This window comes from Ochotona princeps, chromosome 25 (assembly GCF_030435755.1).
Source record: "Ochotona princeps isolate mOchPri1 chromosome 25, mOchPri1.hap1, whole genome shotgun sequence".
Lineage (NCBI taxonomy): Eukaryota > Metazoa > Chordata > Mammalia > Lagomorpha > Ochotonidae > Ochotona > Ochotona princeps.
Genome location: NC_080856.1, coordinates 7,851,693 through 7,866,450, shown reverse-complemented (window position 1 = coordinate 7,866,450; position 14,758 = coordinate 7,851,693). Strand labels below are relative to the sequence as shown.

Here is a 14,758-nt window from a genome sequence, read left to right as displayed (position 1 = left end):
AATGATTTTGAACAAGGTTATGCACCAGTAAGTGGTGATGGAAAGAAGAGTTCTCCAAAAACAAGACTTGTTTTCTAATTCCACTTCCCACTAGCTGAGTGAGTGACCCTAGAGCAAATGCCCTAATTTCTCCAAATTACTCTTCTTATCTATAAAATCTGTATCAACTGTTGAAGTCCTGGTATTCTGTGTATGTGGAGCGATGGGGGAGGGAGACACACCCACCCACACACCCACCACTCACACACGGGGAGAGAGAGGAGATATAATGGGAAAGAGATGCTGAGTGCATTCATACAACAGGATCAGGACATGAAAGACCATAATGCCAAGAATAAAGTAGACAACTGACTGTCCAGTTGTTGAAGAAAACTCCTACTTTTTCAGTTGGACCAACCTCAGGAAATCTATTTCCTTTGCTTTAGAAATATGGATGGGATGGGATGACCCCCTAAGGTCATAGACCACTCCAAAGACTGCTTACTGAATCCTGTCTTGGATACAAGTACTTGCCTCAGGGTTCTTAAACTCTAAGAATGGCACTCTCTGCATGCTTCCCTTACAGCCCGGTTCTGTTTGCCTGGACTGTGACATGCCCCCAAAGGATGGATGCAATGACATGCACATGGCTCCTCCCATCAGCCCTCATGCAACTCTCACGGTATACACTGTACTGCGACGCACGCTCATTTTTCTGCTATGTCAAGTAGACTGTGAATGTTGCAGTCTTTAGATTCAGTGCTATCCCCACTTTTTAATCTGGAACAGAGAGTTTAATCCATATATATGAACAGGGGAAAAAAACATCTAGCACTGTTAGCCTTAAAAACCACCTCAAGTGTTGATGTTCTGCAGCTCTGTTCCTTATCCCAAGATTTCCACACCCATCTCCTCCCCTCCAAAGGAACTGACTTCTTCAGCAGCAGTATTTAGGCCACTGGGTGTCTGTGAAGGACGCTCTTCATGCTCTTATTCTACTCTGTCAGTCGTGTTCAATGGCAAGGGTGCAGCAGTGGACTCGCGTGGTTCTGCTCGGAGAAGTTCACAAAACAGCTTCAATGAAGGCTCTGATTGGCAGAGAGGTCACTAGCCATTAGCCAAAACATTTCTAGATGAGTAACTAGACCCTATCATCAACTTGACTCAAAAAAATTATAATGTGGCTTTGGGACCTGGTACGTTGTGTACACGCAATAAATCTTTGTTGGACAAAGGAGTGAATAGGACAGGATAAGAATTTCAATGAGCTTTTATTGCTGGGCTGACAAAGATATATGGACAACAAAAGATATCAAAGCTTTTATTTAAGTCGGTGGGATGGAGGCACCCACTGACCGTTATGCCTACTCGGAGAATTGATGAACTTCTCGGTTCTTTTGAGGAGCTTCGCACATTTCTTATATCTAACTACAAGAGGCAGGGCTTTCTGACAGTCCAGCTAAGCCTGTTTCTGGACCTTCAGAACTCTCCAGGAGACCATCTGATTAACCAGCCTTCCTGACCAACCATCTGCCCCAAGATCTCCTGCTTGGAAACTGTCAAGTCCCGCAGCCCTGGGGACAAATGGGTGCGGAAAACACTTTTGCTTAAATGTTGTCTTCGTGGGGAAGATCTGCCCAAGGTCTCTGGGAAAGCCATGAGGTGGGACAGGGAGAAAGGGACACAAACCACTGAACACTTCCAGGGCTGGCAACGAGCTCTCACGTGACCTGCGCTCCACGGTATGCTGAGGACTGACTGTGGCTCTGGCCTGCAGAGTCACACAGGCAGGAATCGGGAATCAGGGACACAATTTAAAGAGGATGGGTTTAGCACTAGGCTAAAACATAAACGAGTACGTTAATGACAAGGAACAAAACCAAACAGTGCCTCACTCATCCTTTTAAATTCTGGGGCCACTAAGATTTCAAACAATTGTTTAGGGCCAAAAAAAAATGTGATTCTCCCGTTAGGTGCAAAACAGAAGGAAAGGACAGCCAAGAAATGTCTCTGCCATTCCCCAGATGCGCCTGAGGAGGCTGGGACTCAAACGTCTCCCAGCAAAACCATGCTTCCCACCCCACCACCCTCCCCCCAATACCCTAGGACGTGAAGGCAGGGGCGTCCCCTTCCTTCTCGGCGTGAAATCCGTTCCACACCCACCCGCTCCCTAGAGACTGTGACAGGCGGAAAGGTCATGGCACACCCATAGGTCGGGACCGACTGTCTGGGAGGCGCCCCCTGAAAAACTCGATCACAGCCAATGGGAGCCTGAAGTCCCGGCACAATAAGATTCGGGACTTCCGTTGCGCCAATCAGGGGCCAGGCACGGCCAGGGGGAGGAGATGGGAGGAGAGGCCGGGGGCGATGGAGACAGCCGTACAAGTTTCCCACCTTGGAGTGCTAGGGACGCTGGCGCATCTCCGGCACCCCCCAACTCCAAGCAGCAAGTAGGCGCGCAAGCTCCTTTCTCCCTTCTCCACTCTTAGACGCCTCCCTGCAAACCAGAGGGTGGTTGCTGAGGGACCCCTGTCTTAGCTGACCTTCTTTTTATGCTGTATGCAAGGAGAAGCAGGGCGAGGGACAATTTGGTGCTCTAGGACTGACCACCGGCTGTGTTCAGAGGAGTGGTTGGTGCTGGGGGAATCCATGCGGGGACCATGGACCGAGCGCTGCTCCTGGGACTGCCCCGCCTGTGCGCGCTGTGGGCAGCCCTGCTTACACTGTTTCCCTGTGGAGCCCAAGGAAGCTGGATGTGAGTATCTGGGAGACAGGGGCTTAGGCAGGGCGCGAGGTATAAGGGATGACCCTCAGCTCGAAGCAACTTTCAACTAAGGCTGGGGGGTAGGGGAGGAGGAGCGACGCGGACACTCAGGGTGGAGGACCCGATTTTCATGAAAGCCTCTGAGATTGAGGAAGAGAGCAAGGAGCGGCTTACACTGGAGGCGGCTGTGTCTCTCACAGGTGGTTGGGCATCGCCTCCTTTGGCGTCCCGGAGAAGCTGGGCTGCGCCAACTTGCCGCTGAGCAGCCGCCAGAAGGAGCTGTGCAAGAGGAAACCGTACCTGCTGCCGAGCATCCGCGAGGGCGCGCGCCTGGGCATCCAGGAGTGCAGGAGCCAGTTCCGCCACGAGCGCTGGAACTGCAGGGTCGCCGCCCCGGCCGCCGCCACGCCGCTCGGCCAGGGCCCCCTCTTCGGCTACGAGCTGAGCAGTGGTGAGTCCTCTGACCTTTGGGTCCGCAGGGTTGGAAAGCGAACAAGCCTCCGCCCAAAAATTAGCGCCGGGGAGGCTCGGAGCTGAAACCCCGAAACAGACTTTTGCGAGCGAGGGTAACGCGGTTGCCCTGGCCAGACGCTGGGGCGCAGGTGCGGCTGGAAGCGGGGTGGAGAGGGATGGCTCCCCAGGTTTTGATCAGGACGGAAGGAGACTATGGTTCTTCCTCCTTTCCCCGGCGCCTGGCCCCAACGACCCCCTCGAACCCCAGAGCGCCCTCCTATGTGAGTGACCAGCTGGAGAAACATGAAGCAGGCCGAGAGGAATGCTGCAGCCGCATCTGCTTTGATTTAGCTGGTTCCGCTGCGCACCGAGCCCTGGACCAGGGGCCCCTGGCAGCCGAGCTCCACGTGCGCTGGCTGCTCTGAGCACCGGGTTCGCCAGATAGGGGTGGCTTTCAAGGCACTGTCCCGGAGAATCCAACGTGCCGCTTAGGGCGAGCGCGGCTCCTGGAAATTCCATCCCTTCCTGCTGGTCCGAGCCTCGGACATGCCGCAGTGCGAGAGCTGTAGTCAAACTAAGTTCTGCCTCCACGTGCGTGGTATCCTGGTCGGGACAAAAGGTTGCAGGGACCACCGTGGATCCAGTGAAATCGCCAGGTTCGGAGTATGGTACTCGCTTTGCACTCCACGCGCTGTGAGCTCCTATTCCACTTTGCTTTCCTGTCTCCCCTGCCTCTGACCCTGCCCCGCTTAGTTCCCAACCCACTGGGCTGCCTTAGCAGAATCTGACCGCGCAGGCTCCCCAAGGCTCCCTGTCCCCCAAAGCGAAAAAGACAAAGGAGAAAAAAGTTTTGTTTTCAGCAGTTGCTGAAACGCAGGGACATCAGCTGTCGAAGGGTTTATTGGGCGACGGGAGTGAAGTTGCTTCTATTCCAACCTAAACATCAGCAAATGGAAAAAAAGCTGCCTGCTGAGTCCCTTCTAGTCCATTGTGTTCTTGTTTCTCTGGAACCTTCGCTTGTAAAGACTTTAGCGCAAACGCTACTGCAGGTGTGACCAATTCATCTGTTTCGATATTAGACACTTTCTTGGCTAATGACATTTCAGTCGTATTATCTTTCATTGCCTTTAAAGCTCTTAGAGGATTAGCTAGTACTGTAAAAAGTATTTAATTCTCACACAATGCCAGTGGTTGTTATTCACGGTGTTCTTTTAAAAATAATTACTCATTAATGTGAAAGTAAGCTAACAGTTATTAGCTAACTGCTCTAGTCGATGCTTAATTTTAATTTACCTTCTGATCCGTATTGTTTATGTCCACACACACAAAATCGTAAGATGTTCAGCAGTGTGTTGCGGGGGTATATGTTACATCCAACAGGACTGGCAGCCTGCTTTGCTTTGGATGCTGTACTGCCATTCATTATTTGTCCATGCAAAGGATTTTGAAGTCATCATGTTTTGTTGACTTGGGGCTACCTATTAAGCTCTGCCTAGGCGCCGACATTTCACACTGAAAGAGCACACTGATAATTTTAAGGTATGAAGACAACATAAGACATGCGACTTGTGGCCAACCTCTCAGGCAGGATACTGTAATTAGTGTTGCTTTTCTGAAGGCTGGAGCAGTAGGAGATGTTTTCTTCTAAACATGCACTTGTTAAAGTATCTCCTGTCAGAGAATGAAAAATTGCTTGCCCGGTAAGAGGATGAATAGGGGTCTTTGTTTTGAAGGTACATGGAGAGTGACAGCGCTCTAATTTAGCAACCTGTGTTTTATTCCAGGCACCAAGGAGACAGCGTTCATTCACGCCGTGATGGCTGCGGGCCTGGTGCACGCCGTGACCAGGTCCTGCAGCGCAGGCAACATGACCGAGTGCTCCTGCGACAGCACCCTGCGGGACGGAGGGTCTGCAAGTGAGGGCTGGCACTGGGGGGGCTGCTCGGATGATGTGCAGTACGGCATGTGGTTCAGCAGGAGGTTCCTGGACTTGCCCGTCGGAAACACCACGTCAAAGGACGGCAAGGTCCTCCTTGCCATGAACCTGCACAACAACGAAGCCGGGAGGCAGGTATGTGTGAGAAAACGGAAACCAAATCTAGTCTGCAGCTAAATAACACTCAAATTATGTTCTACATCCATCTGTCCAAAGTCAAGCACTGGCAGCCTGTCTCTCATACACACACACACACACACACACACACACGGCTGCTTCAGGAAGTTTGTGGAAAAAGCAATTAAAAGATGTTTATTTTTGTATCAAAAAAGAAATCCATGCATACAAGAAGTGTTCAAAAATAAAAAAGGTAGATTACAAAAAAGCATAAATTCCACTTATGGAAATAAAGTAAAATTGTCTTCCCATTTTGAAAGAATGTTTTGAAGTTCAACGTCTATCAGTGGATATGTGTCTCTTCGTGAGTATGTGCAGAACATATGGCTTTAGTTCAGTGTCTCTACCTGGGGCAGGTGGCATCACATCATAAAATATGCATATGGTGGGGCTCTTGTATATTAATTCTAACACAGTTGATACACAAGTGCCTGTTGAATTGCTTGGTTCTACTCTCTTAGCTAGTTCGTGGAAAAATCAGACAAAAGCCACGATATTTGACTTTCCAGTGAATCTTAGTTAAATTTTTATTTATCCAAATCTGGATTTTGATTCTGCGGTCATAGTGGGCAAAGGCCCCTGCCAGTTTTTCTTTACTTGCTCCAACAACTGTTTTTTAGGAAAATACAATCTTTAACTAATATTTTGTAAAACAATGTTTTTTATAGAGGAAAATTATTATTTTACTATGAAGCAATATAAGTTCATGTTAAAAATTCATAAATTACAGATAGTATAAAGAAACTGTACACATACTAAATAAATGGGAATGTTAAATAATATTTTAAATATTAAGTAGAGGTGAATTTGAAGAACCACCCATAATTAATCTCTTTCATGAATTCCAATTTTTTACACTTCCTTTTGAAAATAAGTATATATATTGCTTTTTACTTTTCCATATTTACATTAATGAATACTGACTTAGTAGAATATGCATTCTACAACATAGTTCGATTTTTCAGCAATCCATGGCAACTTTCCTAAAAGAGTAGAAACTTTTGATGAATATATACTTTCTAGGCTGTCATAAAATTATGGAATAATAATTTCAGCACGTATGATATACTGTTGTTAATAGCCATAACCCAGAAACATCCCAGTATGGAAACTGAAATTTGCCACCTTCTTCTGCAGTAAAGTAAGTTGCCATATCTCTTACAAACATTTAAAATGTATGTTGCCTTTGACTTACATTTTTACAAAGTACATACATGGAACTCAATGAGAAAAATTGCAAGTTTTAGCCAGTTTTCTTTCCTTAACTATCTTGGTTTAAACAAATAAAATTAAATAAAATGCTCTGTAAGTACATCACTGTAAGACATTCAAGTTGAATTTTTAGTTCATTTTGAATGTTCAATTCAGAATAGCAAAATGACACATAGGAACTCAGTTAAATACTTGTATAACTTTTTTGTATTTTTGTTTGGAAATACCAAAAATTTCTTTTATCTCACTAAAATAAGTCTTGCCTAACACACAGTTATATCTATGTCTCTTCTTGTTAAAAATTTTACATTAAAATGAATGAACAAATCAGATGTTGCTTCAATTATCATTTATCCAATGAATGAACTTTTATTATTTATGATATTATTTATGTTATGATTTTATTATTTATGATATATTAAAATAAGAGGAAAATTGCAACTAATATGTGTTCTTTAAAACTCTAAACCAAAGGAAAACCATCAGGCCAAATTTCTACATTAAAGAAAAACAAATAAATCCACCATTTTTGTTAGCATAGATCGTAAATCTTTAGGCATCCTTTAAAAAATTATTTGAGATTAAAAAATATGAGAGAATCAAAACTTAAAATGTCAGATTATTTCTCTTCAACGAAGTGATCACTAAACTTAAGGGAAGTCCTGAAGCATTTTAAATGTATTCCTGTAAGTAGCATCAGAGTTTTTAGCTTTTTGGATTAGGCAGTGACGTGTGTCCATTGTTGTTAATGTTCATCTCTTTTTTTTATAGTCTGAGTTTGTTAAAAAAAATATATACAGCTCTTCAGCAACAACTTTAATTCACTTATTGTTGGGGGAGAAAAAAAAAGAACAATTTCTTCACATTACCTAGATTCCTACTGTAATCCTAACTAGGCAGAAAAGAATTCAAATCATGAATAATACAACTTTTCCATCAAGTTCAGCTTGCTGTACTGAATTTTTTTTCCCCACTTTGTTCTAAATGGAATTTTAAAATATTGCAAAATATTTACCTGGTTATTTTGGGAGCAACACTACCCTGGTATTTTTGTTGGTCTTTTTCATGCAGTATTATAATTCAAAACATTTTTGTACTTTTTTTCCTCTTTGGTGGGCAAAAAAAAAAAAAAAAAGCTCCAGATTTCTAAGTTATTATCTAACAATGAACAGCAATCTACTCCATTCTTAACATTGACAATTGGAACCTTAATTGGCATATTCTTGTAAGTGAAGTTCAAGAGCTGCATTCAACGGAGTCGATTCTCCTGGTCTCAAAATCCCAAAAGCAAAATGTAGGAACGCTGTCAGAAAAATGTGGGTACTGGCGCTTAGTGGTACTGGGAGTAGCGCCGATGACTTTCTAACCGCTGACCTTAAATACTCCGATTCCCACTTGGTTTCTGACACCATTCCTTAAGTTATGACTCCAAGAATAATGTTGCCGGTTGGTGACTGGCTAGCACAATGATGTGATGTCTTCCAGGGGCAGAACTTCTGGGAATAATGTGACTTGGAATATTTATGGGTATTTCTTTTGGTGTGCTTAAAATATTTCCATTCTTACCAGGTCCACCTCATAAACTTTTAAGTTTTCCTACCCCATAATTTGTTTTATGATGAGTAACTCAACAAAGTAGGAAAGCCTGACCCGAAATTTTCATTGACCTGTTGGAAGAATATTTATAAATAGTTGTTCAACACATACGTGTCTTGCTTTTCAGCAGGTTCAAATACATTTTTTGGACAGAATGGGACAAAATAGGCCAGGGGAATAGGAACCCTACAAATACACAGCCAAGCTTATGTCACAATTTTCACGAAAACTTAAATCGTCTGATCGTTGGCAAAATGAAATGTTAGTCACAAAATATTCCACAACAATTTTCTGTCTATTTCTGCAAAATGTGGATAAAGCCACTGCTATATTACCTCCGAGTCTGAATGGTGAGATTAATCAGTTCTCAAACCACTACTTAAGCAGTTTCACTTTTTACATCAAGTATTCGTAATACATATTTCCTATTGCGTTTCATTAGAAACGTATCAAACCAAAACTTACACAAAAATCCCAGTACATTAAATACTACCCTCCTAATTGCTCTCGCCTAGTTCAAAAATATTCTACCAAAATGCACACATCTGTTTGCAATAGTTAGCAAAACATTCCTCTGTTAATATCGTTATAAACCTTAACTCAACTAGAGTTGAGAAAGGAATTTTCTCATAACCACAATTTATATGGTTGCTATTCTCTTACTTTTCTATGAGTGGAGGGTGCATCCCTGAATCTTGTAACGGCTTTTTAACTTCGATTAGGAATCCTGGCAGAAAAGCTCAGGATACGGGGGGAACAAGTCCTCCTCTGCCTTTTTTCTTGAGTATTCATGCAATTTCCTGAAATATACTTGCATTTTCCACTTTCATTTTTCCCTGTTCTGCTAAAATTACCCTGCTGTATGTAAAGATCTTATATCATATATCACCCACTTTCCTATGTAAGACAAGTGTCTTAACCACACTGTTTATTTTTCTGTAAAATTGGAATCCTCAGTAAGTTCTTGTTCACTATATTCTATGTACATGGCATTTCTTCCTGAAAGTTAAACTGCATGAAACAACTGACGAAAATTTGCTCAGAGATGTACTAAATTTTATGTAACTTAAACTGGGAGGAGGGAATGGGAGAGAGAGAATTTACCTGCCCTTGAACTTTGTTTTTCGTGAACTTATATTAAGGGTGATTACGTGGGTGATTATTTTATTTCCTAATTGTTCATTTTTTTTCCTTGGGGAATTCTGAGGATATAATATAAATGGTCAAATTGTGTGTCAAGAACCTGAATTCTTTTCCTTGAAGTACGTTATTTTTCCTATCCTAGTCTAATTCAAAATTATATCTATCATATGTAATTAAAATATTATTGATATGTGTGTTGGTTAGGACCAGTTATAATTTATAGAGGTAGACTAATCCTCCAAAAATATCATCATTGGTAAATTCTGAATGCTAGGTATTTTTTTAAAAGGTTGTTTTTTTCAGACTTACTGAAATCTTCCCAGAATTCTGGTACAAATTCAGTAGGCAATACAATTGCACTTGGAAGTCAGCCTCTGCCCTGTGATGAGGCTGTGTGTCACTTTTGTGGACTGCATTGCTGTGTCTGGGCTGAGGCGGTGGAATCGACGCACTTCTGGCTGCCTCAGGGTCTCCCAATGCCACTCTGTCAGTTACTTCTTAAAAGGTGATTTTTACTACTTCCTCTCGGTCGAGTGACCAACAAAGACGGAGTTAAAACTGTTAGTGTGAACTCGACTAATTATTGCATAAACACTCGTCCCGCATCTACTCTGTCCTCCAGGCTTGGCGAATAGGCAACACGTTAGTGCTGTCCAAACTAGGAAAAAGCAAAAAGTCGGCTTCTCAGTCATGATCCAGAAAAACAGGCAACTTTAAATCACTAATTGGTGACAGAAAGATCTTTGACACATTAAAACACATTAAATTTAAACATATAAGCAAGCAGTCCTTCATTTCGGCTTTTTATAAGCTTTTTTAGACTATCTTATTTATTATCATCTGATTGTGCCACATTTGTTTTGTTCTTTAGGACACTTAAAGTCTGAACAAAGCTAGGCAGGTTGCATTAGTGTGAATATTTATTTGCCCAGAGCCATTCTGAAGAATTGAGTGACTATCAAATGCCTTTATGCCTTGCTTTGTGAATTGTTCTGTGATCGTTGACAGGTACCTTTTGCCTTGAATTAATGAGAAATAGACACATGAATTAACTTCTCAGTTTTGTGAATTTAGAAAGAGCCTGTGTGCCGTAATTTATAAAGGACAAGGTTTTGATATCTTGTTTATTATTTTAAATATCACTAAGAAGTAACAGACATTGCATGACTCAGTACCCTCTGCCCTCATTTAAGACTACAAAGATTATCAATTGTTTGAGGTATTTCATCTCAATAGAAATTTCATACAATTTTGTTAATTCATTAGAAATGTAATATTTGGCAAACATGTCAATGTCCGGATTGGTAAGAAGTTGAATAGGTTCTTGTCACTTTACAGCTTTGATAAGAGTTGTAAGTGGAATTTAAGCTGGAAGCTTTCCCCTGCTTTGGTGAGATTACACACATAATTTCCAAGTTATTGAACGCATGGATCCATTTTTCATTTCCCCAGCATGTTGACAGAATGTCAGCTCTCCGCCTAGTCCTGACGATTGATGAGTCGGCTCTGCCCTGAGCGGGGGCTTGAACAAGGCTATGCTGGCTAGCCTAGCATGTAAGAGATTAAGCCTGAAGCTTTTCACATCTCTGTGTGGTTTCTGGGCTGTTTGCTCCCTTGGAAATGTTTTAGCCCATACAATATGTTCGCCTTCAGACAAAGAGGGTATTTTAGACCTTGCTAGGCGCTAGATATCTGACTATTACAAATGTGTGTAATCTCATTTAATTCCTCAGTCTGTGAAAACTAAGTCCAGCACTGATCCTCTGTGTTAGAACAGTGCCACTGATGAATTCAAAACAGGGCATATGTTTTGAATTCATTTTCCAGACGAGGGGAAGATTTTTCTGACAGCAACCACAATCTCCAGCTCTCTCTCCTTTTGACTAACTTTCCTTGATTGGTGAGGGTTTCTCCTTCGCCCAAACTCCATCAATCAAATTGATTTTTCTCATCACCAAACTTGCCAGCTTTCTGTCAAATCAGCAGGTGTCTTCCTTGGATGTCATTAGACTCATCTTGAGTTACCATTGCCTAGACCCCATCCCAGCCAACAAGTCCGAATCTCAGGGTTTGGGATCTCATGTATCTGTAAAGTTCCACGGATGCTCCCACATACTAAGAGAGATAAAATGAGCTGTTCTTTGAGTGCTTCTCAAATTGTCAGGTGTGTGAATGTCACACTGAGGTCTGAATGATGCTATTGAAGGTGCATGGCTGTGATGGGGTTTCCGTATCTGTATTTCTCACAAGGAACACCGGTGTTGCTAGTTAATGAACCCTATGTTGAGTGGCAAGCTGTGTCTCAGGAAGACACAGCAACCCAGGAGCATCCACCTACATCCAAAAGGAAATGAGGAATCAGAAAAGTAATTCTTGTTAACACAGCGCATCTCTGATTAACAGTTTGCCAGGCGTATTACATTAAATGCAACCCAGAGAAAGTTTCCTCTGCAGGGTTTTGACGTGTTAACAGAACATTTGGGACAAAGCCAAAGCACAACAGCTAAACATGACACCATCCCCCAAATTCTTTGTGTCCATTGGAGGAAACACACCCAGGAAGTTGGGCGGTTAGGTTAACTGTGTCTGTCATTGAATCAAATACGTGGTGAATGATATTTGAACCCAATTACTGTTGGTTTCAGGCTGTTGCCAAGTTGATGTCAGTAGACTGCCGCTGCCACGGAGTTTCTGGCTCCTGCGCTGTGAAAACATGCTGGAAAACCATGTCTTCTTTTGAAAAGATTGGTCATTTGTTGAAGGATAAATATGAAAACAGCATCCAGATCTCAGAGAAAATAAAGAGGAAAATGCGCCGGAGAGAAAAAGATCAGAGGAAAATACCGATTCACAAGGAAGATCTACTCTACATCAATAAGTCTCCCAACTACTGTGTGGAGGACAAGAAGCTGGGCATCCCAGGAACTCAAGGCAGAGAATGCAACCGCACCTCGGAGGGTGCAGACGGCTGCAAGCTCTTATGCTGTGGCCGAGGCTACAACACCCATGTGGTTAGGCATGTGGAGAGGTGTGAGTGTAAGTTTATCTGGTGCTGCTACGTCCGCTGCAGGAGATGTGAAAGTATGACTGATGTCCACACTTGTAAGTAACCTTCCTTCATCCTTGGGCAGAACTCAGCCACATTAGCTGGATTGCAAACCAGTGAGTACCTCGCATTGGGCAGGGCTGCTGAAGTGGACGTGCACATTGGAATCCCCTCACCCTTGACGGATCAACGTCTAATCACACATCGATCATGTGAATTTCTTGGGATTCTAAAGTTGAAAAGATTTGTGTTCATCTTTTGATGGTTTGGGAGTAGGTTCTGACATACAAGCCAAAACCCTTAGGTTGGTGCCTCAGTCCATTTCCAGCCTAAGAGCCACAACTGTGGAATTCACAGGATGGAACTTAGTAATGATGGGTATACAGTAGTCATGCGATACACTTCTAGCAGAAAATGAAACTCATTTATTCTTTCAGTATTTTAATTAAAGAACTCATGCTTGCATGCGCATAGATTGAAGATATTGAAGAGAGTGTCTCCTCACCTATACGTCTGCAGACAATCTCCCTAAATGACACAATGTCCCTCAAAAGTGTGTTGGAGGTGTTTTATGGCAAACCAAAAGAATCAAAATGTAAAGTGTACATTATTAAGTGCCTTTAGCCCAGAGAATTTGTCTAGAAAAATCTGCATAAGTTATACAGCCATCTTTGCTCTTCGAAATCCTAGTTTACTGTTGACCAGCTTTCACTGCTAAGAACTCAGCTTTGAGATGCGGGGGGAAGCAGAGATCCTGCACACAACGGCAAAAGCTGAGATGAGAATGCAAAGGGCTCCCACTCGTTGTAAAGAAAAGCACCATTTAAATGTGTAAAGACAGTATTTTGTATAGAGTTTTGGCTAAAAGAAATTATATTTTGTAAACATTATATTTAAGTTATAGGATATATATTAAAAATTAAGACACTTACTACCAAAGCCCAAAAGCTAAAGCAGTAAGGTTAGTTTGGAAATAAGATTAGCTTCCGTTTCTTTCATCACATTCTTTCTTAACTTTGTAATAGAAGGCAATTGGACACCTGGTCAGAGGAATGTGTATTTCTTGCCAAATGACTGCTTTACATAGGCTAAAATATGCTGCAAAACATTGAGAATTAAAGTCTCTTAAATTCACATTAGTTATACTTAACTCCTAAGGTTTCCATAAGTTATATAGAAAAGGTCTTACTTGGAAAATGAGTGGAAACCAGAATAATGATCAATTTGTGACTTTGATATCCTGGCTATTTATTTCTTATAATGCTACATTTCCATTTGAATGTTTGATGATCTTTCTAATTTTTAATAATCATGCATGCATATTCATTATTTGTACAAATGTCCTGGTGAAAATGTCAGGGCTGTATTTAAGGTAAATGTTTATGACTTTATGAACTGTTAAATATTTCACTATTATGTAGAAAAACAGATTTTCCACATTCAGAACAGACAAAGAAAGATTCTTTTTCTAGAAATGGTGCCCTGACTCCAAGTTTCTTATCTGCTTTTAACTTTATTTATGGAAACAGAATGATAATTTGCAAAAAATTTGTAGAAAACTTCTCAGATCTAACATTAAAATCCATACAGCATTTAATTGTGGCCCTTTCATCTGTTTATTTACTACAGGACTCAAAAATGGAAACATATCAAATATAGTGCTTCTTTCAAGAGAAGTTTTTCCCATTCTTTAATATTCATTGAACAGCGTAACCTGGAAACACTATACTCACGTCTTCTTTGCTAAGTAAATCGACACGCTCTTAACTGAAAACAAGCACCTTTACTTAAAAAGTGGAAGACTGCACCTTTCCTGAAGGGCTGGGGTCTTCTTTAACTAGCAGACTTTTAATCACGTTATTATCTGGTTGTAAGAACCCTGTAACCTTAAATCCCTGGGTATCTGGTCACCACTGGACTCCTGCAGTAGGAACAGGGACGCTCATGGAGGCTGTCTTTGGAATGCCTGAACAAGAACCAATGCGCACAATGGTTGGCTTGTTCTCGCCACCACGTGGGTGCTCTCCCTTGCTTTCTCCTCTACCTGTCTGGGTGGCAGACACCTGGCTTTGACTCACTGCTGTTGCACTTGTGGGCATGGGATAACACTAGTTGTGGCCATTTTATCTACCTTTGAGGGCTGCTAATGCTAGAAGCACGGTGAGCCTCAACCTAGACTGACTGAAACATGAAAGGAAACGTGTTGGCTCAATAACTGACCACTCCAGAGATGCTCCCACGAAGCTGCATCCATGGCTCTCTCCGCGTCCCTTTGTGTCACGCTTCTCTGTCTTTTCAGGCTGTCTGCCAGCATTGTCTCCCCTCAGACTCCACAGAGGGCTATGCTCCACAAATGTTACGCTGGGTGCTTCTCACTTTCTGCTAGCAGCCTCATAAGAAAAGCAAACGGTTCTTTCTGGTTGCTGGTACAGAAGAGGGAGAACAATGTTAC

At 42.3% G+C, this 14,758-nt stretch overlaps 1 protein-coding gene across 1 annotated transcript; it reads left to right on the top strand.

Annotated features, from left to right (window-relative positions):
• The first annotated feature begins 2,375 nt into the window (after positions 1–2,375).
• On the top strand, positions 2,376–13,747 carry WNT16 (Wnt family member 16). The gene is made up of 4 exons (XM_004592484.2): positions 2,376–2,734; positions 2,944–3,194; positions 4,981–5,267; positions 11,906–13,747. The coding sequence occupies exons 1-4, from the start codon at positions 2,640–2,642 to the stop codon at positions 12,368–12,370; spliced, it is 1,098 nt and encodes a 365-aa protein (XP_004592541.2). The 5' UTR covers positions 2,376–2,639; the 3' UTR covers positions 12,371–13,747.
• Positions 13,748–14,758: the final 1,011 nt, after the last annotated feature.

Bases quoted from the DNA above. Each gene is read 5' to 3' on its own strand.
- WNT16 (XM_004592484.2), top strand. From the start codon at position 2,640: ATGGACCGAGCGCTGCTCCTGGGACTGCCCCGCCTGTGCGCGCTGTGG. The intron at 3,195-4,980 runs GTGAGTCCTCTG...GTTTTATTCCAG, and splicing joins CGGCTACGAGCTGAGCAGTG to GCACCAAGGAGACAGCGTTC. The intron at 5,268-11,905 runs GTATGTGTGAGA...TGTTGGTTTCAG, and splicing joins ACAACGAAGCCGGGAGGCAG to GCTGTTGCCAAGTTGATGTC.